The sequence below is a fragment of the Marmota marmota genome, unplaced genomic scaffold (assembly GCF_001458135.2).
Source record: "Marmota marmota marmota unplaced genomic scaffold, marMar, whole genome shotgun sequence".
Taxonomy (NCBI): domain Eukaryota; kingdom Metazoa; phylum Chordata; class Mammalia; order Rodentia; family Sciuridae; genus Marmota; species Marmota marmota.
In genome coordinates, this window is record NW_026000185.1 from 22822582 (window position 1) to 22849858 (window position 27277).

The window sequence follows — 27277 nt, forward strand, 5'->3', positions numbered from 1 at the left end:
TCCTCTTGCCTGATTGCTCTGGCTAGAGTTGAATAGGAGTGGTGAGAGTGAACTTCCTGATTTTAGAGGAAATGTTTTCTTTTTCAACATTTAGTATGATGACAGCTTTGGGTTTGTTACACACAGCCTTTATTATATTGAGGTGAGTTCCTTCTAGCTGTAGTTTCTTGAGCATTTTTAATATGAATGGTGCTGGATTTTTCTTTTTTTTAAATTTATTTTTTAGTTGTAGTCGAACACAATACCATAATTTATTTATCTGTTTTTATGTGATGCAGGGAATTGAACCCAGGGCCTCGCACATGTTAGGCAAGTGCTCTACCGCTGAGCCATAACCCCAGCCCTGGATTCTGGATTTTTCAGACTTTTTCCTGTATCTATTGGAATGATCATGCTATTCTTATCCTTAGTGTTAGTTAGGTGGTGAACCACATTGATTGATTTGAGCCAGTCTTGCATCCCTGTGACGAAACCTACTTGATCATGATATAAAATCTTTTTAATGCAGATCGATTTATACACACACACACACACACACACTCTCACACAAAATATACATTATATATATATTTATTTTATATTTTGGTACCAGGGATTGAACCCTACTGTGCTTAACCACTGAGCCACACCTCAGCTCTCTTTTTTTTTTTTTTTAATTTTGAGACAGGGTTTCACTAAGTTGCTTAGGGCCTCACCAGTTGCTGAGGCTGGTTTTGAACTCACGATCCTCCTGCTTCAGCCTCCCAAGTCACTGGGATTACAGGTGTGTGCCACTATTCCTGGCTGATAATATTTTATTAAGGATTTTTGTGTCTGTATTCATTAGAGAGATTGGTCTAAAGTTTTGTTTCCTTGATGTATCTTTGTTGATTTTGATGTGAGAATTATACTGGCTTCATAGAATGAATTTGGGAATGCTCTCTCCCTTTCTATTTTATGGAATACTTTGAGAAGGACTGACATTAGTTCTCCTTTAAATGTTTGGTAGAACTAAGCTGAGAATCCATGTGGTCCTGGGCTTTTCATTGTTGGAAGGCTTTTAATTATTGTTTCAATTTCAGTGCTAAATTGCTAAAGCTGGCTTTGAACTTGTGATCCTTCTGCCTAAGTGTCCCAAGCCGCTGGAATTACAGGTGTGCACCACTGTGCTTGTCTCTTAGTCTGTTTTCTGTTGCTATAACAGAATACCTGAGGGTAGTGAAAAGAGATAGATAAAGAAAAGGGATTTCCATCTTGGAAGCTGCAGTGTCCAAGATCAGGCCATGTGCTGATTCATGTTAGGGAAGTGGGCAGAACACAAGGGCAGACTCAGTTTAAAACAACCAGTCTCACAAGAGGAAGAACTGAATTTATCAAGTCCCTGGAGAAAGGCATTAATCCCAGCTGGGCACAGTGATGCACAGGCCTGTAATCCCAGCTCCTTGAGAGGTTGGGGCAGGAGGATTACAAGTTCAAGGCCATCCTAGTCAAACCATCCAGGGTCCTAAGCAATTTAGTGAGGCCTTATCTCAAAGTGAAAAGGGCTGGGGAGTGGCTCAGTGGTAGAGTGCCCCCGGGTTCCATCCCCATAACAAAACAGTAACAATAAAACACAACAAAAGCAAACAAAACCCCCAAGAGGCCAAAGAAATGAAGGCTTAGGGAAAAAAGTGAGTCTGTTCTCTGTGGAAATTCCTTTTCCAGTTTTGATTTTACACCATTTGCTATTCCCAAAGAAGTACTGCTGTTAAAAAAGACCAAACCTTGAAGNCAGTTGCTGTGCTATAAAATATTTAGTTTGTAGTGAAAAGAAAATGAAATTTACAAGCTTCTGAACTCTACAAAGAGCTTGGGCCTTGGGCTAGGGTTGTGGCTCAGCAGTAGAGTGCTCGCCTAGCATGGGTGAGGCCCTGGGTTCAATCCTCAGCACCACATAATAATAAATAATTAAAGTTATTGTGTCTAACTACAACTAAAAAAATAAATATTAAAAAAAAAATGCTTGAGCCGGGAAGCGATTCAACCTCAAGAGAGTCTCAGAACAAGTGTCCTCTGATTGCTTCCTTTTATGTGGTGTGCAGAGATGGCAACTCCTACTGTTAACTGTGTCAGTGTGGAGCTTTATGGGATTTTAAACTTTGTTACAGGCAGCCTAGCTCAGGGAGCCTGTCTTGGTCTGAGCTGGCTGGATTCTGTTGCCTACCAACATAAGAAATTGGCAAAAGATGGAAAAAGGAGAAGTGGACTTTGTGTAGTTTGGTCCAGCAGGGGAGACACAGTTGGAATGCTTTTACTCTGGTCCCACAGAAGTGGTTCCAGTCCATGGAGACAAAGCCAGGTGGTGTGCGACATAGACTTAGGCTGTGCTTACCAGGGAGTAGGTTAATCTTAATTTCCTTGGCGTCTGTCCTCGGCATGAGGTAGATGTTATTCTTGGTATGAGGAAGTTTGATATGAGCTGTTTCACTCTTTAGTCCTGTGAATGCCAAAGTTTGTAAAAAGCACTTCAGGTGATTGTGGAAGGACACGGACTTGGCTAAGATAACAGATAATAATGGTGTTATGGGTTAGACTTGAGGTGTCCCCCAAAAGCTCATGTGGGAGACAGTGGAAGAAAGTTCAGAGGTAAATGATCTGGTTCCGAGAGCCTTAACCTAATTAGTGCATTAATCCCCTGATAGGGATTAACTGTGTGGTGACTGAGGCAGGTGGGCTGTGGCTGCAGGAGGTTGTCCTGGCCTTTGTGGTTTATATTTTGTCCCTGATGAGCTGAGAGTTCTTTCTGCTTCCTGGTGCCCCCCTCCGTGAGCAGCTTTCATCCTCTCTGCCCTTCCTCCATTATGTCTTCCTCACCTTGGGCCCTGAGGAGTGCAGTCAGCTGACCGTGGTCTGAGATCTCTGAAACTGTGAATCATATGCGCTCTTTCTCCTCTAAGACTTGTCAGGTCTTTTGCCACAGAGTGAAAAACGTAACTAAAACAAATGGCTTCTTGCTGATGGATGTTAAATGAAGATTCTAAACTTGAACATTTTTTCTTGCTTCTGAAATTTTCGTCTGTGAACACCTACGAGGCTGCCAGAGCAGTTTAGTTCCCTGTGACTGTTATAATTGGCAGCCTCCTCTCTACAGATGTCTGCAGGCTAAGATGAATCACAGGGCTTCAGAACGGTTCAGAATCCGGCACCCCGGGAGGAAATAGGAGATGGACACGTGGGCCAAGTGGGTAGTTGCCGAGTTATGCATGGGCTCATCCAAGGCTGAGTGGCAACCCTCCGATGGCAGAGGAGACGGGTGACAGAGGGCAGACGAGCCCAGGCCGCTCACAGGTTGAGTGTCCCTTATCTGAAATGCTCAGGTCCAGAGGTGTTTCAGATTTCATAGCTTCTTGTTTGTTTTTGGATTTTGGAGTATTTGTGTATATATGGTGGAATATCTCAGGGATGGGTTGCGTGTATGTTTTGTCCACACCTGTGCACATGGCCTGAGGTGATTTCATTCAGAGCTTTAGTGACTCTGAGGACAGGTGTGGAATTTCCCACCTCACATCAAGGTCAAAAAGATTCAGATCTTGGAGCATTTCAGGATTTGGATTTTTAGGCTAGGGATGTTCAACCTGTTCTAAAACTGAGACAAGGCCTCCTGGTGTAATATGGGTGTGTCCACATGCTTGGCCACACGTAATCCTCACATCTGCCCTCGTCAGTGAGAGGGCTGAAGCTCCCTCTGGCCACAATCCATCACATTTGTCTGAAGGAGAGGGAACCTTGTCCTGGTTTCCAGAACAGCACAGAACATGGCCATCGTGGGGTTCATGACAAGGGCCTGTCTGCAGGGATCTCTACAAGAGGCCACCCTTCTTGCTCTGTGGGAGTGGACCGGCTTGACAGGCCAGCCTGGCTGGGCGGGTCTGGTGTGACTGGGTACGGGCTCCACACTGCTGTCTTCTCAGTGTGTGGGCAGATGGAGTCAGGGCTCTGCCATGAAAAGCAGCTCCTGGAGGAGGTGAGAAGACCGAGCTGCTGGAGAGACGAAGCCAGCAGGGCCTGTGAGGGGCAGCTGCTGCCTGAGAGCTTCTGGGGATAGCTCTGCGGGTCCACTTGGTGAGGAGGAGTCCCCGATTCCACCAGGGACCCTTCTCCAGCTTCTTCAGCAGCACAGAGGATTTCACGGTCAGGTAGCATTGAGCACAGGTCAAAAAGCTGTGAGATGTGGCCACTGAGAACAGTCTGCTGGCACTTCAGTATGACCAGGTGTCTTACTGTGTTGAGGTTTTGTTGTTGTTGTTACATTTTTTTTTAAATTTACTTTTTAGGTGTAGATGGACACAACACAATGCCTTTATTTTTATGTGGTGCTGAGGATCAAACCCGGGTCCCACCTGTGCTAGGCGAGCGCTCTACGGCTGAGCCACAATCCCAGCCCTATTTTTTTGGCAGTTATAACAAAGTGCCACAGACTGGGTGGTTTGAACAATAGGAATGAAGCCTGGAAGTCTATTGGGATTGACAGGGTGTGTTGTGTCCCTTCTGAAGCCTTTTTTCTTTGGCTTGTAAAGGGCTATTTTCTGAAGACCATGTCTGCACATGGTCTTCCCTGTACCTGTCTGACTCCAGATTTCCTCTTCTTGTAAAGACGTCAGTCATATTGGATTAAGGCCCCCACAATGACCTCATTTTAACTTATTTCCTTGTTTAAAGGTCCTATCTTAAAGTGCATTCACATTCTGAGATATGGGGGATTAGGATGTCAACATACATGTTTTATGGGGGACACAGCTCTCAGCCCATAGTGTATCAATTCAAATCCTAGGTAAATACCCCAAAGAATTGAAAACAAGTGGGCAAGCCAAAACTTGTACACTAATCTTCATGGCAGTATGATCCACAGTAGCCAAAAAATAGCCCAACATCCATCAATGGATGAATGGATAAACAAAAGGGGTATATCATACAATGGAGTTATGGTTCAGCTATGAAAAAGAATGAAGTAGACCGGTGCGGTGGCACATGCCTGTAATTCCAGGGGTTTGAGAGGCTGAGGCAGGAGAATCACAAGGTCAAAGCCAGCCTCAGCAACTGTGAGTCGCTAAGCAAGTCAGTGAGAACCCTGTCTCTAAATAAACTACAAAATAGGGCTGAGGACATGGCTCAGTGGTCAGCTGCCCCTGAGTTCAACTCCAGGTACCAAAAAAAAGAATGAAGAACTGATATATGCTACAACGTGGATGAACCTTGAAAACATTATGCGAAGTTGGATAATTGTTATGGTTTAGATGTGAAGTGTCCCTCAAAAGCTCATGTGAGAGACAGTGCAAGAAAGCTTAGAGGTGAAGTGATTGAGTTGTGAGCACCTTCACCTACTCAATGCATCAGGCTGCTGATGTGGGTTAACTGGGCAGTAGCTGCAGGCAGGTAGGGTGTGGCTGGAGGAGGTGGGTCACTGGGCATATGATTTGGGATTTATGTTTTGTCCCTGAGGAGCAGAGCTAGCACATGTGCGCCTGCGCGCGCTCTCTCTCTCTCCCTCTCTCTCCCTCCCCACTCTCGCCCTCTCTCCCCCCCTCTCTCTCCTCTCTCCTCCCCCCTCTCTTCTCTCCTCTCCTCCATACCTTTCCACCATGATGTTCTGCCTCACTTTGGTCCCAGAGCCTTTGAGTTGGCGGTCTGTGGACTGAGACTTCTGAAACTATGAGTGCTAAATAGACTTCTCCTCCTCTGAAATGGTTCTCATCAGGTCTTTGGTTCACAGCAGTGAAAAAACTGACTTAAACAATAAGCCAGGTACAAAAGGTCATGTATTGTATGATTCTGTTTATATGAAATATTCATAATAGGCAAATGCATAGAGAGAGAGTGTAGCTCAGCCGTTTCCAGGGGCAAGAGTGTGACTGCTAGTGGGTATGGATGGGATTTCCTTTGGGATGCTGAAAACCTCTGGAACTAGGGAACCATGAATGGCTTAATGCTAGTGACGTGCACACTTTACAGTGGTTTGGGTAGGCTGGGTATAGCTCAGTGGGAGAGCACTTGCCACTAGCCTATTGTACGGGGGTGGGGGTGAGTTCCAGTGCTTAAAATGGTAAATCTTATGTGTATTTTGCCTGTGCCTCTAAAAGCCCCTGGGTTTTGCTGGCTGGATGTGTGGCCTGGTGTTCTTGGCACCATCTCCAGCCCTGCTTCTCCTCTCTCCTGCCTCGTTGGGAGGCAACACTGCAGACTCAGAGCCCCTGCTGCTTCTGTCTTTTAAAGAGGAATTGCCAAAATCCTGCTTAGTCATCTTTGTCACCTTCCTGTTCAGTTTTATGTGCCCAATAAATGTTTCCTCTTTTGGCTGGGAAAAGTGGTGCATGCTGTAATCCCAGCAACTCGGAAGACTAAGGCCGGAGGTACTGTGACAAAACACCTGACATAAATGAATAAAAGGAGGAAAGATTTGGCTCATAGTTTCTGAGGTTTCCGACCATGGTCAGCTGGCTCCATGGTTATTGCTGGGCCTGTGGCAAGGCAGAACATTATGGTGGAGGGCATGGCAAAGCTGAGCTGCTCTCCTCATGCCAGCCAGCAGCAGAGAGCAGAGAGAGCAAGGGCTGGGTCTCAACAGGCTCTTGGTCATGCCCCTGGGGACAACTTCCTCCCAGTAGACCCCACCTTCTGATATTCCCACCATCTCCCAGCAGCCATCCACTGGGGATCCAGCTTTAAACACGGAACCTCTGAGGGGCATCCCAGGTCCCAGACAGGAGCCTGTCCCCCGGAGAAACCAGTGTCTAGGGTGAGAGTGGGAGAAAGAGGCTTCATGTGAGGCCAGAGAACTGAGAAAAGAAGGGAGCTCTGCTGGAAAGTCGGCTGCTCAGCTCAGGGGTTGAGGGGCCACAGATAAGGGACAGGAACATCATGGGAGATGGAGAGCGGCTAATAAAGGGGAAGAACACTTAGGTGTGGTTTTTTTTTTTTTTTTTGTAGATGGACACAATACCTTTATTTTATTTATTTTATGTGGTGCTGAGGATGGAACCCAGTGCCTCATGTGTGCTAGGCAAGCGCTCTACCACTGAGCCACACCCCATCCCCATTCATGTGTTTTCTGGGAATAGGCAGAGATCTTCCAGGAAGGGTGGATGGTACCATCTATTGGGTGCCAACTCTTTACTTCTTTCATGCTTTGGTGTTCCCGGGCATGACAGTGGGTAAGTCTGGGTCGAGGTAATCCTGTATTACAGTGTCGGACAAAGCTTTTTATTTTTTATTTTTTTTTTGTAGCAGCTTGAAACCAGACCCATTTATTATCTCACAGTTCTGTAGGCCAGAGTCCAGAAGGGCTTGACCGAGTTTCTCTGCTCAGGAGCTCATAAGGCTGATATCAGCTGAGCTAGTCTCTTATCTAGAGGATGGGGTGAGTATCAACTTCCAAGCTCAGTACGCGCGCTAGTTTTTCATTGCTGTGACCAGAATACCTGACGAAAACAACTTAAGAGTAAGAAAATTCTCAGTACAGTCAGAAAACTCCATTGCTCTAGGCTTGAGGTAAGTCCGTGCATTGTGACAGAAGGCTTGGCAGAGCCAACCAGAGCGGGCATGAGGAACAGGGACAAGAGATGTGACCCCAGGGCCTACCCAAGTGGTCTGGACCAAGCCTCTCCCAGGTGGGCAGCATGGCAGCACACAAAGCCGAGCAGATACTGACCAAAGGTCAAGGCAGCAGAGGAGACAGACATGATGTGAAGACAGAGAGGTCATGTATTTCATCTTGTCTAGCCCCTTGCTGGACACCTGCAGGCCCAAGGGAAGAGTTGGTGTCCATCCACAGCACTCTTCAGGAGATGATTATCCCTGCCTAGCCACCAGCGGTGCTGCCTGTGGCAGGGCTCAGGGGGGCCAGCGTGCATGCCCAGCTGGTGACCTCCAGGGTTCAGGCTGTCTTTTGGTACTAGGATTGAACCCAGGGGCGCTTAACACTGAGCTACGTTTCCAGCCTTTTTTTGTTTGAGACAGGCTCTTGCTAAGTTGTTGAGTCTGATAACTTTATTTCCAACTCCCCATTAGGGCTGGGATAGAGCTTTTGTGAGCTAAGCTAGAGCTTCCCATCTTCATGCCGTAAACCTCAAACATGATTTCAACCTAAACTTTGAACTTGTGTTCTTCTTGCCTCAGCCTCCTGAGCTTCTAGGATTACAGGTGTGCATCACCACACCTGGCAAAAGTTAGTGATTTTTAAGTCAGCTAAGAGCAAGTGAAGCTAGAAGGTTTACTCAGGGTTTCTCCCCGGGGACATTTTATGCATGGTTCTCTTGTGCAAGTCCCCGCAGGTGACAGTGTAGTTTTCTTCTTGGCTGTTTCTGGCTGTAGGGCCTCCTGGGTGCTGGAGTCCTTTGGGGATGGCTCTGGTCAGCTGCCTTCCTCAGTGTCCAAAGGTCAAGGCAGAGCATTTCTTTACTCTAGAAAAACATAGCCTTCTGGTGGTATTTTATAAATATATATATTTATATCTATATTTATCTTATTTATAAAGCCATTTGCATGATCATGGGGAAGGAGGAAGAATGGATATTTCAAGCTGCACCCTGAAACATAGGGAGAAAATCTATTGACCTGTTTTTACTTGATTTCGTAACAATTTATTTTCCTAGCTATAATGTCCTTTAACTATTTGTATTTCAAAGCAAAAATCACAATTGCAGTGATAATTCCTTTTAAAATAATATTTTAGGGCTAGGGATGTCTTTCACTGGTAGAGTGCTTGCCCAGCATGTGCAAGTTCCTGGGTTCTGTCATCAGCACTGCAAAGAACAAAAATCATGCTCTTTGGAAATGTTAATTATGGCAATGTGTGTAGTAAAATCACTGAGGTCCTTAAAATCACATTGTCTCTGAGAAACTGAGGCAGTCATCACTCAAGTTTTACACAAGCAGACAAATTTCATTAAGAAATACTTTATTGATGTTAACTCAGGTCAATATATGCCTCAAATCTTTCTATCTGCAGTTTTAACTATAAGTACACAAACTGCTTTTACCTGGACAGCTTGTAAGATATTCCTACTCTGGATCCCAGAGGGTCTGCATTGATGGGAAGGAACTAGCTCTTGGTCAGCCCAGCAGCATCAGCCTGACACGCATCTCTGCGCAGGAGCAGAGAGCCACCCGGTGGCCTGCTAAGTGGAGCCTGAGATTCCACGGCCTGGCAGATAACAAGAGGTGGAACCTGCTCCTCTACAGTGAGCATGATTCTCCTCCTTCCTCCATAGCCTTTCACCTCCACACTCTGCCAGGGAGGAATGGAGTATTTGTAGATTCAGTTTGGAATTCAGTGAAACTGATTTTTCCTGAGGTTTTTGGGAGGGTGCCTGGGCAAATCAGCTATGTGTGCTCAGTGTTGTGAAGTCATTCCCAGGTAGGAGCTGGATATCCAGTTTTATCAATATTTGGCTCAGAATTACAATTTTATCTCAGAATTTTGATGCTATAAAGTGATATTTAGATTCTCTTAATTTGAAAGGTGCTGTCATGGATAAACACATTTGGAAATAGAAATCAGGATGAGAATCAGTGATTGTCATCAGCTCACCATTAAGTGCTGCAAGTAGCAACTTGTCCATACCCAGTCCCACTGTTCACTCAGCAGGAGCCACCACAGGACCTGGAAATCTAGTAGTGTAAGGGAGGCATACAAGAAAGTGTAAGGAAGAATATTACTACCAGAATTACAAGGGATCTCATGACGCAGGCTTGAGGGCAGTGTACAGGTTGAAATCATGTTTGAGGTTTTTGGCATGAAGATGGGAAGCTCTAGCTTAGCTCACAAAAGCTCTATCCCAGCCCTAATGAGGAGTTGGAAATAAAGTTATCAGCAAAATTTTCACCATGCATCCATCTCCTGGTATCATGGCCCCTCCCTGAGCTACACATTCATTTGTTCCACATCAACTATGTCCCAAGCATGGTGCAGTGCACACATAACGTCTGTCCTTTGCCCTTAAAGGGGCTCACAGTTCAAAACAGAAGATACTTAAGCAGTGTCTTTGATATGAATGGAATCAAGGGGATTTTCATGTGGTAGGGGTTCCAGATGCTACAGCAAATAATTGTGCATGAGGCATAAGGGGAAGCACAGAGAGCTGTTCTAATAGAAGATGCTTAACTTTGAAGCATTCTTCAGACCAAAGGTATACAATGGTTAATCCTTAGGGCAGTGCATTTTAATGATGGTACTGGGAAGATGATTATGAGCCAAAATGGTTAACTACTTTGAATAATGAGATCAGTATAAAGTGAAAAGAATTTTAAAGGTTCAGGAACGTGACTCAGATGTGATACACATTAGACATTTCTTTTTATTTTTTATTTGTAGTTGGACACAATACATTTATTTATTTTTATGTGGTGTTGAGGATCAAACCCAGGGCCTTGCATGTGCTAGACAAGCGCTTTACCGCTGAGCCACAACCCCAGCCCACATTTGAACATTTCTTGAAGTTTGTTTTCTAAGAGAGGAATAATCAAAAAACTTAAAGGCAATGTTGTTTTAATTTTTTCTATGCTAGTATGTGGCTACTGAACATTTTAAGTTAACTATTAACCTGCAACATCATGTTAATAACAGTATAATTAGCTGGAGGGAGTGTGAACTTCATTGTAAAATTGTCTCCCGGGACTTCAGCTTTTTTTGAGATGGGGTCTTGATATATTGCCCAGTCAGGCCTTAAAGCTTATGGACTCAAGTGGTCCTCCCACCTCATCCTCCAGAGCAGCTGGGACTACGGGTACATGCCAGCACACCCCGCTGGGACCTGGAGCTTACATTACACTGGGGCGGAGGTCAGTGGCAGACATATGCTTAGCACGCATGAAACCCTGAGTTTGGTCCCCAGTACCAAGCAGAACAGATCCCAACAAATAGGCAAAACTGAGGCAGTGAAGGGCACTTCCTGGGGCAGTGTCAAGCAGCAGTCCAATTTCAGTGTTGACACAAAATTGTTCATTCCTATGCCGTATTTCCTTTAGTACTACTAGAAAAAAATTGACTTCATTTTAAAATAAACAGTATTTTCTTTTTGGTACTGGGGATTGAACTCCACCATTTTTACCATTGAGCTACATCTCTAGCAAAGTTGTTGTGACTGGTCTCATACTTGTGATCCTCCTGCTTCAGCCTCCCAGATACTGGATTAGAGGTGTTTAACACTGTTTTGGCTAAATGGGACACTTGGGGAAACAAAAATTTTAAAAGGTAATAATAATTACACAATCATCAGACTTTCAAAAGCTTAAAGTTTTAATACATAAATCATTGCCAGTAACAGAAGACTTGGACATGGTGGCACACATTTGTAATCTCAGCCACTCAGGAGATCCCAAGTTCCAGGCCAGCCTCAGTAATTGAGACCTAAGCAACTCAAAAATAAAAAATGAAAAGTTCTGTGGATGTTCTTCAGTGGTTAAATACCCCTGGGTTCAATACCTATTACCAAGCCCACCCTCCTCATGCATCTTTTTTGATAAGCAGATTTAAGGGTGTAAATAAACACTGCTATCAACAAAATAAAACAATTACATCTCCCAAATTAAGATTTATTTGGTGTTTTTCAGATAGGCATGTTCATTAACACCAGCTTATTTAATTCTCCTGACAACTTCCAACCCTACTGTAGGTGGAGAAAAGGAGTTAGCAAGCTGTCTACAAACACAAGCCAGTTTAATAAAAATAGTAGTAGTTTATTGATCACATATAATTTTAGCTGTATTAATATATATTATATAGCTTTAAGAATTAGAAATGAATGACTTTATATTTTACCAAGGACAATCTGAGTTTTGGTAGCATATTCAATGACCATCATTCAGTCCTACAGCCACCACATGCCCATTTCAGATTATCAGGACGTCGTCATCCAAGCTTGACTGACACGATAGTTACCCCTACAGGCTGTATTACACGTTTTCTTTTCCAGTAAATACTCCTTTTTAACATACAGACATATTTCCCAATAATCTTACTTATATAATATACAAAACTTAACTTTTTAGCCACAAGAGTTGTCTCAGGAAGCTTTCATTTTGGAGTGCCATAAAGGCCTGAGACAGCAGCAAAATGACCCTCTGGACTTGGTACTTTTGAGTTTTCATTTGTGTTTAGAACACCTGTTTAAAATTAAAACAAAGTCATTCCCACATTATCCTCATGTAGGAAGTCTTTTTATGCACACATGAACACAAGACAGAAATGTCAAATTGATCACTTTTTTTGGCAAATCACAGAAATTGAACAGTGCTACCAGAAACAGAAACATCTCCTTTTAGTGTTTTATAGCTGAAGAGACTGAGGAATGTCATTCAAACTTCTCATCTCCTTCTTCCACGTCTTTCAAATTGAGAACTTCCAAAGAACCTTTGCCCTTTGTTTCCTTTTTTATTAGCTCATCAATTTCCCGGAAGCAGCCTGGGTCAATCAGACACACCTGAAACGGTCAACACAGCTGTTTAGCACATGAAGACAACCAACCCAACAGAGTCACTCACTCATCTCCTTCAGGACAAGGAGGCACTACAGTTCTGTGTGCCACAGGTAGGCAGCAGCGGGCCTGCTCAGTCTCCACCTGTCCTGTGGTGGAGGGGGATACGGTCAGCAGCAGAGCGAGCACTTGCCTTCTGATGTGCAAGGCAACCCCACAACCCTAAAATGTTCTGTGGTGCACAAGGCGGACCAACTTTTAGTCTAATTTCTCTTTGGCCCATAAGAGAAGATTCACTGTAAAACACGTTTTCTCATTAAAGTTGAACATGATGGATATTATCTTGAACAATTTAAAAACAAAAATTGTGGGCTGTGGTTGTTGCTTAGTGGTACAACATTTGCCTGGCACATGTGAGGCACTGGATTTGATCCTCAGTACCATAAATAAATAAATGAATAAATAAACAAATAAAAATAAAGGTATTGTGTCCAACTACAACTTAAACACACACACACACACACATATATACATAAAATTGTAACTGCTTCTCCATATAAATTTCTACTTAAACCTTCATATGTTAATTCTAAGATTATGATACTTCTGGAAATGTGTATTTACTACACATTTATGCTAGAAAATACACTATGTTGGTATCATAAAGCAAGGAAACAAGAATATCCAAATCTCACAATTTCTAGCTGCTGGCTATAGTCTTCGCTTTCTATAACCTTGATCAACGGCTTAAGCTTGTCCTTGAGCTTCTTCCCTTCATTCACTGGAAGAATGAACCGGAGCCTCATGTGAGCACGTTCAATCTTCATCTTTTCCTTCAGCTGCTTTATCACTTCTAAAGCCTGTCAGGACAAATTTCATTTCTTTACTTTTGCTGTGGTACCACCCACCAGTATTCAAAAACAAGGAAGCTTTCATTGACCGCGTAGGCAAAGGTTTCTTGGCTATGACAGGAAGAATATGACTACAGAAGAGAAAAACTGCACATTATCAAAATAAAAATTCTGTTTCAAAAAACAATACCTAGAAATTGAAAAAAGTGGGAGAAAATATTTCCAAACCTACATGTGTTAAAAGGACCAGTATCCAGGATCACTAAAGAACTCTTTTGTCAATAAAAGAATCCATAAAGAAACGGCTCAGCGGTAGAGTGAACCCAACGTCTGCCACCTGATAGATAAAATGTGATATTCCTGTACAATTCCCATGAAGTTCTGATCCATACTACAACATAGAAGAACCTTGGGAAGGCCACACAGTGCATGATTCTATTTATTTTGAAATGTTCAGAACAGCTAAGTCCAGGGAGACAAAGTTGACAGTGGTGGCCAGTGGCTTGTGGGGCATGGGAGATAGGGAATGACTGCTAACACAAAATTTTTCTTAAGGGTGTGATGAAAATGTTCTCAAATAGAGCATCAAGAAAGGTACTAAAGTTCTGTAAAGCTGAATTGCACAATCTAAAAAGGATGAGTTTTATGGTGTACAAATTACATATAAACATAAAATCTAAAAAAGAAGAGTTAAAAAACAACCCTTTAAAAATCCAAGTTTTGTCTTTAAAGGTGTGATTTGGACAGGAAGAAAAGAGTCCTGTGTGTTTGTTTAAACAAATTACCTCTTGTGTAACCCCAATCCCTGTTCCCCTCCACCCCATTTAACCTCCTATTCAGCGACTTCCACGCAGCCCCAGTGTTTTAATGATCTCTTTAGGGAAAATAACATCCATGGATACAAGTCTTGACTTTAAAAACCACTCACTTGAGAATTAGGATGTGGCTCAGTAGTAGAGCACTTGCTTACCACACACAGGTCCTGGGTTCCACCCCAGCACTGCAAAACCAAACCAAGCCCCTCCTTACCTGCTGTTTTGTACTCTTATTGGGCTTGACTGAATAGTGGATGTCCTTCATGGCTCTCTCAATAAGGATAACAGTGTAAGGTCTCTTTGTTTCCGGGTTGACACACTTGTCTGCCACGATGGTTGCAATGTCCCTAAACATCTGCTCCAGCTGTGTGTGCCTTTCTTTATCAGATACCTGAACCTCTCCTTTAGTCAAAATCTAAAAATAAAACAAGTTTAAGAAAGCAAGCTAGGCATGATGGTGCACACATGTAATCCCAGCTACTAGGAAGCTGAGGCCCAAGAGTCCAAGCTTGAGGTCTGTCAGGGCACTTAGTGGGACTCTAACTCAAAAAAACAGGGGTAGGGGTCGTGAGCAGGGACTGCTCAGTGGCATGTACCAGGTCCTGAGTACTGGGAAGAGGGGAGAAAAGGGATATCTTTCTTTACTGCACACTCTTTGTTAACTGACCACAAGAATTAATAACATTGGGGCTGGAGATGTGGCTCAAATGGTAGTGGCGCTTGCCTAGCATGCATGAGGCACTGGGTTGAATTCTCAGCACCACATAAAAATAAAAATAAAGATATTGTGTCCACCTAAAACCAAAAAAAAAAAAAAATACATATTTAAAAAAACCCTCTTAAAAAAAGAATTAATAACATTGAATTTCATCTTCTCCAGCTGATATTCAGGAATTGATTTGAGCTTTGCCTAACCATACACTGGATTTCAAGGTGTGCTCACTTATTTAGGACAGGGTAGAGAAATAGAAAAGGGCAATCTCGTAGAAAAAATTCGATATTTCAGGCCTGCCACATTTGAAAAAAATAAATAACTGGGCAAAATGAGGGAATTATCACAATACCTAATTTTTGGAACTTCTGGCAAAAAGCATTCCCATTCTGTATTACTAAAAACGAGTTCCAGGTGCAGCGGGGCACACCTGTAATCCCAGGAACGTGGGAAACTGAGGCAGAAGGATCTTAAGGCCAACCTGAGCAAGTGAGATCCTGTCTCAACAAAAAGGCAGTGAATGTGGTGGTGCACACCTGTAACCCGGGGGCTTGGGAGGCCGAGGGAGGAGGACCACATTTTCAGGCCAACCTCAGCAACTCAGCAAGACCCTATCTCAAAAACAAAAAGTGCTGTGGATGCAGCTGGGTAGGAGAGCGCCCCTGGGTTCAATGCCCAGCACTGAACACAGCGACGGCCTGCGACCCACGTTCTTGTGCGCAACCTTTCCCTTTAAAGACAGCAACGCTAACGCTGGGCACCCCTCCGAGTACCTGGCCTAGGGACTGCCGCGGGAGTCTGGCCCCGGGGACCCACCTGCTTGCAGATTTCCGTTTGATCGTCGGTGCCGAAGGCACTGATGAGGTCTTCCTTCTTAGCGACCTGGCCTTTGGAGACGTTCACGAACACGGAGTGCGTCTGCAGGACCTCGTCCAGGTCTTTCTCCCTAGGGAGGGCGGGAGAGGCCGCTCACAGCCTGGACTCGCCCGCAGTGCCGCCTGGGCACGCCCTGGAGGACGCGGCCCCGGCCCACCCACCCCGCGACCCGCCGGGGAGCCGGGCTCACTCACACGCCGCTGCGCCAGCCCACCACCTTGTTCTTGTAGCAGGCGATCTCGAAGCGCTTGCCTGCGCGCTTCATGCGAACCACCGCCACGTTGGTCAGGCGGATCTGGTTGGTGGGGGTGAAGATAGACATGGTGGCCGCTCACAGATCGCGGCCGGGGAACCAGGGCTCTGCGCCTCGCGGCCACTGGCGCCCAACTCCAACGACCCCAGGCGCGCGTAACCCTAACGACAGCCACCGGGTTAGGCCCGCAAGCGACTGCCACTGCGCACCTCGCAGACGCACTGCGCACCTTGCAGATGCACTGCGCAGGCGTCCGGACCGGCGCTTCCGGCCGGGACGCGAGCTACCACACCTGCGCTTTGCGGCTTTTTACGACGCGGTTTACGTCAGCGAGTGAGAAGAGCTGTTAGGTCTGTGGCTGAAGTTTAGAGACCGGATGGAAATGCAGCACCATTGTTGCAGAGTACCGCAGAGTTCCGGGGTCACGCCCACTTTAACTTATTCAGGTTGTTTTCTTTTCCATGCTGGACATCGAACCCAGGTCCTTGCGCACGCTAGGCAAGCGTTCTACACTCCTAGCCTAAAGGGAAAAATTACCAAACAATAGAGACTAAAAAAAAAAGCAATGAACTCCTATCGTCCCTATTTCATTTTTGGCAACACTTTTCCTTCTTTTATTTCCTATTCTTCATTTTTTGGTCAAGTATTTTAAGACAAATCATCCCATGATTTTAGCCTTAAATAGTGAAGCAGGTACTTTAACAGTACGTCCAACGACATTAACCACGATTGCTCAGCACCTTGTAACAGTCACGGAACTGAGACCCAAACATCAACACACGCCAGTCTTTTAATACTCCTCCCCTAGTTCTCCCTCCGCCGCGTTCCCAGCCGAGCTTAGCTGCCTAGTGTTTTGATTGGTGCTTCTTTCTGGGCTCTCCTCTTCCTCCTCAGCCAATCCGAGCACCACTGGCAGCGCTGGCCCGGGCCCTTTTGCCTAGCGCGCTGGGCGGTGCTCCCCCCTCGAGCCTTTCCCCTCTGAGCCAATACGAGCAAGACGAGGAAAGCGCGCCGGCTCAGAGCGCTGGGCGGTGCTTCCGCTGGGCCCGCCCCTTTCCTTTCTGAGCCAATCCAGGCAGGGTCCGGCGCGTCTGGCGTCCCCTCTCGGCCCGCCTCTTTCGCTCTGGAGAGGTCCCGCGCGGCTGCGAGCGGCATGGCCTGTCCCCGGGCTGCAAGTTCTGGCCTTCGCGGCCGCTGAGGAACAGCTGTTTCCGGGCCTGAGGGCCTGGGCTCCGAGGAGCATGGGTGAGGCCCGGCGCGGCGAGGCGTGAGGAGGCGGGCGGATCTCCTGGCCTTGCCCCCGAAGGCGATCCCGGTGGCCGCGACGCTCGACCCGCTTCTGCCCTTGGAGGCTGGGGGCGAGGTCCCGGCATCCGCTTTCGAGGCGGAAAGGCACGGCCTCGCAGCCCCACGTTCAGGACCCGGAGGAGGGGTCCTTGGGGGTCGTGCCCGGCCGAAGCTCGGGGCGCTCCTCGCGTCCCCTCCGCGCGCGGCGAGGCCTGACGCGAGCCCTCGGCGGCGGCGCGCGCCTGGGGCCCGAGGCGGGGACTGGCTGCGCACGGTTCGCGGGCCTCGCCGCCGGGTCGCCTCCTGGCGCCGGATCTGGCTCTCGGTGGTCTTGCCTGCCGCGGTGGGCGCTGTCTGCGGGGCTGTTCCAGCAGGTCCCCTACGTGAACCTGGGGGCTGGCTTTGGGGGTGTTTCTCTTGCAGCTTTAAGTAGCATGGCTAACGTGTCGTTCTGAATTTAGATCGCCCTCTGGCCGCCTGGGACCTCTCCTCGCCTCTGCTGTCCTTGTGGATGCACAGGTTTTACCTTTATTTGGGCTTTGCTTTCGGCATCAGCCTTTGGATCTGTGTCCAGATTCTCATCAAGAAGCAGGTAAGGGGCCGGAGCTGGGGCTCAGCGGTGGAGCGCTCGCCTAGCACAGGGCCCCGGGTTCGATCCTCAGCAATACATAAAAATAAATAAAGTCAAGGTATTGTGTCAGACTACAACTAAAATAAATAAATATCTAAAAAAAAAAAGAAACAGGTGAGTCGAGCAGGTTTTCTTTTCCCTTTTAATATAGTATTTAGGTATCAGATTTTACAGAGAATTTAGAGTGCAGATTTTCCAAGCCTTTCAGAAGAAATGCAGAAAATCTAAAAGTAATTTTGAATCATTTTCATGTTTGATCTCTAGTGTGTTGTGTGTGTGTTTGCTGGAGACTGCATCCTGGGCCTAGTAGTGCATGCCAGCCAAAGAGCTTCCGGTCTCATTATTATTTTCTAATAGCTTCACAATCTTTTTCTTGAAGTTTTTAGAGAATAAGTTATTATTCTATTATCTGAGTTAGATACAGCAGATCTTTATTTATTTGCTTATTTTTTGGGGTACTGGGGATTGAACCAAGAGGCACTTTACCACTGAGCTGCATCCCCAGTCCTTTGTACTTTAATTTTGAGGCAGATCTCACTAAATGGCTGAAGCTGGCCTCTAGCTTGTGATCCTCTTGCCCCAACTACCTTCTGTCCCCAGTCCCTGGAATTATAGGACTGTGCCATCAAACCCAGCTACAGGAAGATGTTAGTAATGAAAAATTTCTTATAAAAAATCTTTTATAAGAAAAACAAAAATGTTTTGTACTTTTAAGCAGCAGTAGTCCTCTTTTTGCATTCCACTAATGAAGGATCAAAAAAATGTTTCCACTGTTATTCCAATAAAACACATTGCAGAGGAAAGTATGCATGGTTGGCCTTCTGGGTTCTATAGGATTAACCCAATTACAGATTGAAAATACTTGGGGAACTCCCAACTTGTCTTCTGAACTTATACAGACATTGTTCCTTGTCTTGTTCCCTAAACAAAACAGTGTAACTGCTACTTATACAATATTTATGTTGTATTGGGTATTATAAGTAATCTAAAGATGGTTTAGAGCATATGGGAGGATGTGCTTTGTTATATGCAAGTACTAACCCATTTTGCGTAAGAGTTTTGAGCATCCTTGGATTGTGGTATTGACAAGGGCTCCCGCAACCAGGTCCCCTCAAGATATCAGGATGACTGTAGTAGTGACCCGTGCAGGCCCCTTCTTTCACAGTTTTACCCTTTCATACCTGCTTTACCCTTGAGGGAATGGGAATCATTATAGTTTTAAAAAATAAAGGTCTTGCCAGACACAGTGGTGCATGCCTGTAATCCCAGCAGCTTGAGAGGCTGAGGCAGGAGAATCGTGAGTTCAAAACTAGCCTCAGCAAAAGTGAGGTGCTAAGCAACTCAGTGAGACCTTATCTCTAAGTAAAATACAAAATAGGGCTGGGGATGTGGCTCAGTGGTTGAGTGCCCTTGAGTTCAATCCCCAGTACCAAAAAAAAAAAAAATGATGTTGTCTTTAAAGGACCTAGATATACCAAGAGGTTAATACTTGAGGAGTACAACCAGAAAGATTAAGAAAATAATGAAGAGGGTTAATAGCTGTGCTGTGTTAATCTTGATCCATACTGAAGTTGGGAAGAGATTGAAGCCTAATGGATTTTGTGCATTTGTTTATTTTCAAGGGCAAAAATTCACAGGAGAGATCTATTCCAGAAGCAGCTCAGGATCTGATGACAAATGATTATGCCTCCCTTCCAAAGAAGCACATCTTTGTATCTGGAGTGAAGATTTTCTATGGTTCCCAGACTGGTACAGCAAAGGTGAGAACTTTATATGATGTTTTTTTCCTTTGATTTCTTGACGCTTTAAGAAAATTCCTGAAATATATTTTTTGGCATTGGATTGAGTTAGTCTTCTTATCTTTAGTTACTTCCCCTGTTTTTTCCATCATACATTTTTCCTTTCTGATTGGGTGAATGGATGGGTCTCATCTCTTGCATTCAGTTAAAGCTGATGGATGGTGTCTGGTGGTCATTGTCACGAAGGGTCTTTATTCTGAAGTTTGCTTCTGCTTCAGCAGGATGGAGAGACTTCTGAGTTCATGACTGATGCTTGTGGCTCCAGGACTAGGGGGTAGTCAAAGCAGGATGACTGCAGTAGTGACCCGTGCAGGCCCCTTCTTTCACAGTTCACACACCTGTTTAATTGTGCTTTGATGTCTAATAATATCAAGTGTTTAAGATGGACATTAAAATAGATGTGTACTACATGCATAGAGCTGAGAGCTGCTTCATATTCTCTTAATTGTGTCTAGATGACACTTTCTTCTTCATTATGGTGGTCAGAGCTATTTAGTGCTTTCTAGGAAAAGATTCTAGCTGACTGTGGTGGCTCATACCTGTAATCCCAGCTGCTTGGGAGGTTGAGGCTGGAGGATCATGAGTTCAAAGCCAGCCTCAGCAACTTAGGGAAGCCCTAAGCAACTGAGCAAGACCCTGTCTCTAAAAAAAATGTGCCCCTGGGTTCAATCCCCAGTACTGCAACCCACCCCCCAAAAAAGATTTTCTGTAGGGCTAGGATGAGAACGAATTATTAAAAAATCAAGGACTGGACTGGGGATTTGGCTCAAGCGGTAGTGCGCTCGCCCGGCATGCGCGGGGCGCTGGGTTTGATCCTCAGCACCACATAAAATAAAAATAAAGATGTTGTGTCCACCGAAAACTGAAAAATAAATATTAAAAAATTCTCTCTCTCTGTTTAAAAAAAAAAAAATAAAAAATCAAGGACTTATTTCTGTCTGCTACTGAAGAAGGATCCACTTCCCTCTTGAGGATTCACTCAGAAGCATGCTTCTTAGGTGATCAGCACTTCAGTCGTCTTTGACTCTAGTGCAGCCTCTCACCAAGGTCAGCCTCCAGCAGCGCAGGTGGGAAACCTGAGGAAAGGGAGAAATGCATGAGAAGCTGAAACAAAGTCCTTTCATGTTATGCATAAAATATTTTGTTCAGAGCCTCTTTATGTGTGTGTTTAAATTTTTTAAAAGAACAAATGAATCCTTGCAGATGGTAACAAATCCAGGCACAAAGAAGTTTCAGAATGAAAAGTGCTTTCCAGAAAGCACCCACCTCACTACCTCTGAATCCCTTTTTGCTGTTCCTGTTTTTAATTCTTGATGATTGTTTAAATTATCATCTGCTCATGGAGTATGTCTTTATCAATAATGGGAAAACATTTTGAACTCTCATACTAGCTACTCACACAGTCCTCAGCTGTCCCTGGCTTGACACTGCTGCCTTCACTAGCTGAGCTGGGGTAGGTGCCTGTCTACAGCTGTGCCTGCTGAGCTTTTTTTTTTTTTGCGGTGCTGGGGATTGAACCTGAGGCAAGACAGTGAATTCCAAGGGATTTAGAGCTTTGTGCTGGGTGACAAAGACTAAATATTTGTTTTTCAGTATGCTCTTTGTCCTTACCCTTTCATGTGTGATACCAACTCTCACTGGTTCCAGTCCTGCGCTTTCTGCCCTCATCTGGGGATTTTTTCCTCCGTAGTGCTGCTAGTCACCCTCTGGTGTACTCCTTTCTCATTCCTAGTATATTCTGTCTCCATTAGACCCCGAGTTGCTTGAGGTCAAGGGCCATGTTTGTCATGATCACTGTTTTCTAATATTGCCCAGAACCCAAACTGGCATGGTAGTGCCAGTGGATGACCAGTTTCAGCTAACAGTCCTGGAAGGCAAGGAGTCAGGTGTTGGACCACCATAGAGAAAAGAGGAGGGTGTTTTCCTGGGTGCCAAAATCTGGCTAGCAGTTTATCTTTCCCAGGTTTGGTTCATTTCCTTGAGGAAGAGCTGGCAAGGGTTTTGCCAGGGGTGAGGGGTTGGTGTCGCCTCCACTCTTCGACCCGTGTGCCTTCCTCCCTCACCTGGACTTTCACTGCCTGGCTCCCTCCTGCCAGATCTCTCCCATCTTGTGTTGTAGTGGTCCGTGGTTCTGTCGGACCTGGAGTCCCTTTAGGGCTGTCACCTGTCAGCCCGCTTCTGTTTGTATCTCCCCTTCTCGTCACACCCCACATTTCTTTCTGTGCTTTTTATGTGTTCATTCTAGTGGGCAGAGCTGCTGGAATGTCCAGCCAGTGTGGGTCTGGTCTTGTGCCACCCTCAGAGTGAGAACAGGATCAGTGGTGGCCTCTGGGAGGGTGACGAGGACACTGTGAGCGCGAGGGTGCCGTGTGCTTGCCACGGCAGATACTAGTCGCCAGTGAAGCCTTCCCAGGGAGTGCCGAGCTCTCCTGCCAGCAGAGGTACGAGGGCTGTGCTGTGCTTGTTTGGCTTACTGATGATTTTATTTTTTTCCTTACTAGGGATTTGCGACAATTCTCGCCAAAGCAGTGACCTCCCTAGATCTGCCAGTGGCAGTTATTAATCTGAAAGAATATGATCCGGATGATCATCTGGTAGAAGAGGTTGGTAATCATCTTATTTTTTTTCTTGAACAAAAACTCAAATTTAATTGACCTCTTGATATGTGGGACAATTACAGTCTTCAGAGTAAATCTGATTTTTCATGTTAAGGAATTTCAGCCAGTTTAATTTTCAGCATGAATCAGAAGCCCTGAATGTGTAGTGTAGTGTGCTGATCCTGCCGTGGGGTGTAGCCTGTTCTTTGTTGGGGTGGATACTTCTGGGCTGAGGTAGGGGTGGGATAGCTTGAAATTTCCTCCTTCCCTTATATTTTTTTTTTAGTACTGAGGATTGAACTCAGGGGCACTCGACCACTGAGCCACGTGCCCAGCCCTATTTTGTATTTTATTTAGAGAGAGAATCTCACTGAGTTGCTTAGCGCCTTGCTGTTGCTGAGGCTAGATTTGAACTTGCAATCCTGCCTCAGCCTCTTGAGTAGCTGGGATTACAGGTGTGTGCCATGGCACTGGTCTCAAAGGAAGTATCTTTAGTGTCCCACGTAGCTATGGTCAAGGCACAGAACAGCCGTAGACAGTATGTAACAAGTGAGTGCAGTTCCAATGAGAGTTTATTAAAAATCAGCAGCAAAAACCAGGCATGGAGTTACTGGTTCAGCTCCCTTAGGCCCGGGTGGGATGATCACTTGAGCCCAGGAGTCCTGGCAGGACTGGGCAATGCCATGAGACCTTGTCTCACAGTTGGCCAGCCCTTTGCTGGATAAATGTCTAGTTGTTACTCTGTCCATCCGTCTCCACAAGAAAATATTGGGGTGCAGATGAGCTTGGATATGCTATAAATTATTTGTGAAAACTTATTAGCCAACTTTGATCCTTAATTGTAAGTAAGAACATGTGACCAAAGTCTAACCTCATGACTTGGAACTCTGAAGAGACAGGCAGATGAGGTTCTGGGCTAGAAGGGCTGAGGCTTCTTTCCCAGGTAGGTGATGGAACCAAGTGTGGAGTTACTTTACATTTAAAAGTTGTTTTTTGCCAGATGAAGTGGTGCAGGCCTGTAATCCCAGTGACTCAGGAGGCTGAGGCAGGAGGTCTGCAAGTTCAAGGCCAGCCTTAGCAATTAGCGAAGCCCTAAGCAACTTAATGAGACTGTTTCAAAATTGAAACGAAAAATCGACTGGGGATATAGCTCAGTGGTTAAATGCCTCTGGGTTCAATGCTCAGTACAAAAAAAAAAAAAAAAAGTTGTGTTTCAGGTGCTGGGGACGGAACCCAGGTTGTGAGGAGTTATGTTGTACGACTTTTTCAAGTAGTTTTAGGAGACCTTTCTGTATTTTTTTCCTGACTGCCTGGGATTTTGTTTCCAATATGACAAAAAAAGATGATAGGAACTTATAGTCTAGAAGTAGGATAGAGCGTGGAGAAGCAGCCAGGAGACGGGTTGGAGCCAGGCGGGGTGTTGTTCCTGGCAAGGGGTCCTTTGGAAAATAAGTAGTATCTATGAATGTGCCCCTTATCCTTAGAGGTTAGGTGACAGGAGTGCCAGCCTTTTAGCAAAGGGTCTTCTTCATTGAGATCGTATCTTGAATATTCTTAGATAAGTTTTACCTTCAGTGTCCTTCTAAGTTCTCTGTCTTGGTTAGATTGCTAGTAAGAGCGTCTGTGCCTTCCTGGTTGCGACGTATACTGATGGCAGACCCACGGAGAGTGCAGAGTGGTTCTGCAAATGGTTACAAGAGGCGTCCAGTGATTTTCGATTTGGCAGAACTTACCTGAAGGGTATGAAATACGCTGTGTTTGGCCTGGGGAATTCTGCCTACGCAAGCCACTTCAACAAGGTGGGTCTGTGTTAAATTACGGGTACAAATTATTTTTTCATTTTAAACAGGGACAGCAATAACTCATACATGTGTATGTGTACGTGACATAATCTACAAACTTTGGTATTTACAGTAAATTTCTTGAGTTATTCTTTGTGGTGGCGCTTGTCCCCTGACCACACCTTGATGTGTAGAAGGCTGTCAATAAATTTTTGTTGAATACAGTGTATCTCACACCGTCTGGTGTCTGGGGTAGACTGAGGGCCGTCAAGCCGAGCTGCCGGCTCCCTGGAGGCCATGTAGGTGAAGATTGTTGAGTCTTTGGACTTTCTCAGCTCCCTGTTCTGTTGTTGAATGATGTTTGTTGCCCAAGCTAACTCTTAAAACAGGTGAACTCATTAATTGTTAAAGGAAAATAGAGAATAAACATTCACTATCTTTTTTGTAGTAAAATATTAAGTTTTTTTTGTTTTATTTTCTTGGGTCTTTTTTGAAATGAAGTTAACTTGGTTCCTTTTTATTTGTATCCTGCTCATTGTACTTAAAGAAATCAAGCCACAGAGCCTCTGGCTTTTCATGTTCTGCAGGGTCACCAGAGCTCCTGGGTGTCTGTCCCTCAGGGCCCTTGGCTGGTCTGTGGTGGGTGGAGTGTGTGGTGCTGGGCACTCAGCTTGCTTTAGTCCTGGTTTTCCTTCATTGTATCACAGTGTAGATTTTCCCTTGTATTTTCAAAGGCATTAGACTAAGAATGAGAAAGTTCGTGTATGTAAATATTCATGTAGCCTTGCCCCTTGGCAACCTAAGCTGACCCCTGTGCCTCAGCTTAACTGTTTCAGATCATAGGGAGTTTGTGAGATATGAGTCTTGCCAAATTGATTCTCTTTGTACTTTATTACTAACTGGGCTTTGGCCCCACAGGCTTTGTTACATTTTGGGAACTCATTTGCTTTGCTAATGAGTGTTTTGTTCTGACCATGATTTAGAGCAGCAGTTTTAATTTCATTTTTGTTATTAACACTTTGTCAACTGACAGGGTTTGTTTGTTTCTTTGTCAAAAAAAAAATTTCTCGCAGAGAATTAGAATATTACCTAAAGTGCAGCCTGGCTGGGTTGAGAGTAGCCTTTGAGGGCTTGCAGTTCCCTGTGCCTCAGCAGCCCCTGGCGAGAGCCCCGTGCAGCCCTGGGCTCTGGAGAGCAGTCTGAGGGCCTTTAGACTCCCACATGCCGTCTGGCTTATCTCTCTGTTCTTGCAGGTTGGCAAGAATGTTGATAAGTGGCTCTGGATGCTTGGTGCTCGTCGTGTGCTGGCCCGAGGAGATGGGGACTGTGATGCAGTTAGAAGCAAACATGGCAGCATCGAGGCCGACTTCAGAGCCTGGAAAACCAGGTTCATTTCCCGGTTGCAGGCTCTTCAGAAAGGAGAGACGTCCTGTGGGGGCAACTGCAGGAGAGGCAAGTGCGAATCCAAGCAGCATGGCACAGAGGATGAGGAGCCAGAGCCTCACGCCCTGGCTGCCCAGCAGCCCAGGGACACTGAGGTATGTGGCCAGCCATCGCTCACTGCTTCCCTCCACGTCTGGAAATGCGAACGTCACCTCTGCCCCTGGAACCAGTTCATGGGCTTCTGGCTGGAAGGAAAGTCTCCCACTCATGCTGTATTTAGCCTGTAGTTCTGGATCTTTCCTGTATCTCCCCTTCCATCGCCACATTGCTTGAGATAGGTAGAGTCTTAACACATCTTGCAGGTTAGCAAATGGAGTCTCAGAGAAGTCAGATTGTCCCACCCGTCTTATTCCTCAGATCATGTTCCTTGCGACATAAATGATTCCATTGTCACCTAAGCAGAGGTTGCAAGTCCCGCTGGATTCACCTGTTTCTTCCCTCACTTTCTGAACGTTTCTGAGTGTCTCTTTGACACTCATGTCTACAGGCTGTGTCCGTGCTGTCCTCTCCACAGCTGTTTCTTTTGGCCACCTGGTCACTTGTGACGTTCAGAAGCCACTCAAGACCCTGACCCTGCTTGCCTTCGCTCTTCTTGGCCAAGTTGTGGTGTGAGTGGGCCCAGCTCCCTGGCTCAGCAGTGGCAGCCTTCATACCTCCACAGCCTTGGTTTCTCCCTTCTGTAGTCAGCTCTGTAATCCAGGTTCCTGTGACCCGTACTTGTGCCTCATGCCAGGGCTCCTACGTTAAAGTCTCTTGACCCCATTTGCTCTCAGCTATTTTTGTTGGAGAGTGGAAACGGCTTGCTTCTCTCTCTCTGTGGGCCTCCTTTGGACTTCATGCTCTGGTGAGCACCCTCACTTGCCTCACTGTTGGCCGCACTGCAAGCCAGCTTGTGCCTTTCCCATGCCCTGCATATCATGGCCACAGGCTCAGCCACGCACCCACCAGGCTCCCTCCCTTCCCCTGCGAGTTCTCCTCACCCTCCTAGAAGTCATTGCACAGCTCCTTTCCCCCACCACTTCTTCCATGTCTCTTGTGGAACCACCAGAGGGGAAGGAACCCGGTGAGGTCTTCCTACCCTGTGCCACCTTTGTCCTCTTTCCTGGTTCAGAAGTCAAGTGTCTGCTCTGTGCTGTGGGGTCAGGGACTTGGTTCCTTTGTATATTGCATCTCTTCTTCCTGCATCTTCCTCTCTCTCTCTCTCTCCTAGGTTGTGCCTGTAAATAAGCAAACATACTCTGGAAGCATTAGTGTTTAAGCAACATAAAAAAGCAAATTTTCCCTTATTGCCCATCTTCAGTCACTGATCCATTTATCTGCCTTTTTTTTGAAAAAGAGCTTTTTTTTTTTAAGGGCCTTTATTGTGTATATTTATTTACATGCGGTGCTGAGAATCGAACCCAGTGCCTCGCACATGCCAGGCAAGCGCTTCCGCTGAGCCTTCGCCCCACCTCCCATTTATCTGCCTTTTTTCCAGCTAGTCTTTTTGCTTGAATTTGCTTATCCTTCCTTCAGTTCATGTTTGTTTTTTTTTTTTTGGTACCAGGGATTGAACTCAGGGGTACTCGACCTCTGAGCCACACCCCCAGCCCTATTTATATTTTATTTAGAGACAGGGTCTCACTGAGCTGCTTGTTAGCACCTTGTTGTTGCTGAGGCTGGCTTTGAACTCGCAATCCTCCTGCCTCAGCCTCCCCAGTTGTGGGGATTACAGGTGTGCGCCACCGCAAATTCACTCTAAACCTTTTTATTGAAGTAGAATTCATGTAACATAAAAATAACCTTTTTAAAGTAAACAGTTGAA

The 27277-nt window shown here is 45.6% G+C and overlaps 2 protein-coding genes across 9 annotated transcripts in view; one reads left to right on the forward strand and one right to left on the reverse strand.

Annotated features, from left to right (window-relative positions):
- Nucleotides 1-11230: 11230 nt before the first annotated feature.
- On the reverse strand, nucleotides 11231-16192 carry Sbds (SBDS ribosome maturation factor). Its single transcript, XM_015491394.2, has 5 exons — nucleotides 15877-16192; nucleotides 15623-15752; nucleotides 14309-14509; nucleotides 13124-13288; nucleotides 11231-12434 (listed from the first exon to the last, which is right to left on the reverse strand). Exons 1-5 carry the CDS (start codon nucleotides 16002-16004, stop codon nucleotides 12306-12308), a joined length of 753 nt encoding a protein of 250 aa, XP_015346880.1. The 5' UTR covers nucleotides 16005-16192; the 3' UTR covers nucleotides 11231-12305.
- An 830-nt stretch (nucleotides 16193-17022) lies between these two features.
- The window catches only part of LOC107147020 (S-adenosyl-L-methionine-dependent tRNA 4-demethylwyosine synthase TYW1-like), a 194855-nt gene continuing 184600 nt past the window's right edge, over nucleotides 17023-27277 (forward strand). For 7 of the 8 annotated variants that reach the window (XR_007342733.1, XM_048789877.1, XM_048789881.1 and 4 more), the window contains exons 1-6: nucleotides 17023-17180; nucleotides 17684-17814; nucleotides 19476-19613; nucleotides 22154-22255; nucleotides 23854-24048; nucleotides 25284-25568. Coding sequence is in view for 7 of the 8 variants with exons in the window: in XM_048789877.1 (XP_048645834.1) it covers nucleotides 17177-17180; nucleotides 17684-17814; nucleotides 19476-19613; nucleotides 22154-22255; nucleotides 23854-24048; nucleotides 25284-25568 (855 nt within the window). In the remaining variant the exon portion in view is untranslated. The remainder of the gene's footprint in view (nucleotides 17181-17683; nucleotides 17815-19475; nucleotides 19614-22153; nucleotides 22256-23853; nucleotides 24049-25283; nucleotides 25569-27277) is intronic. The other variant, XM_048789879.1, reaches the window with a different exon arrangement.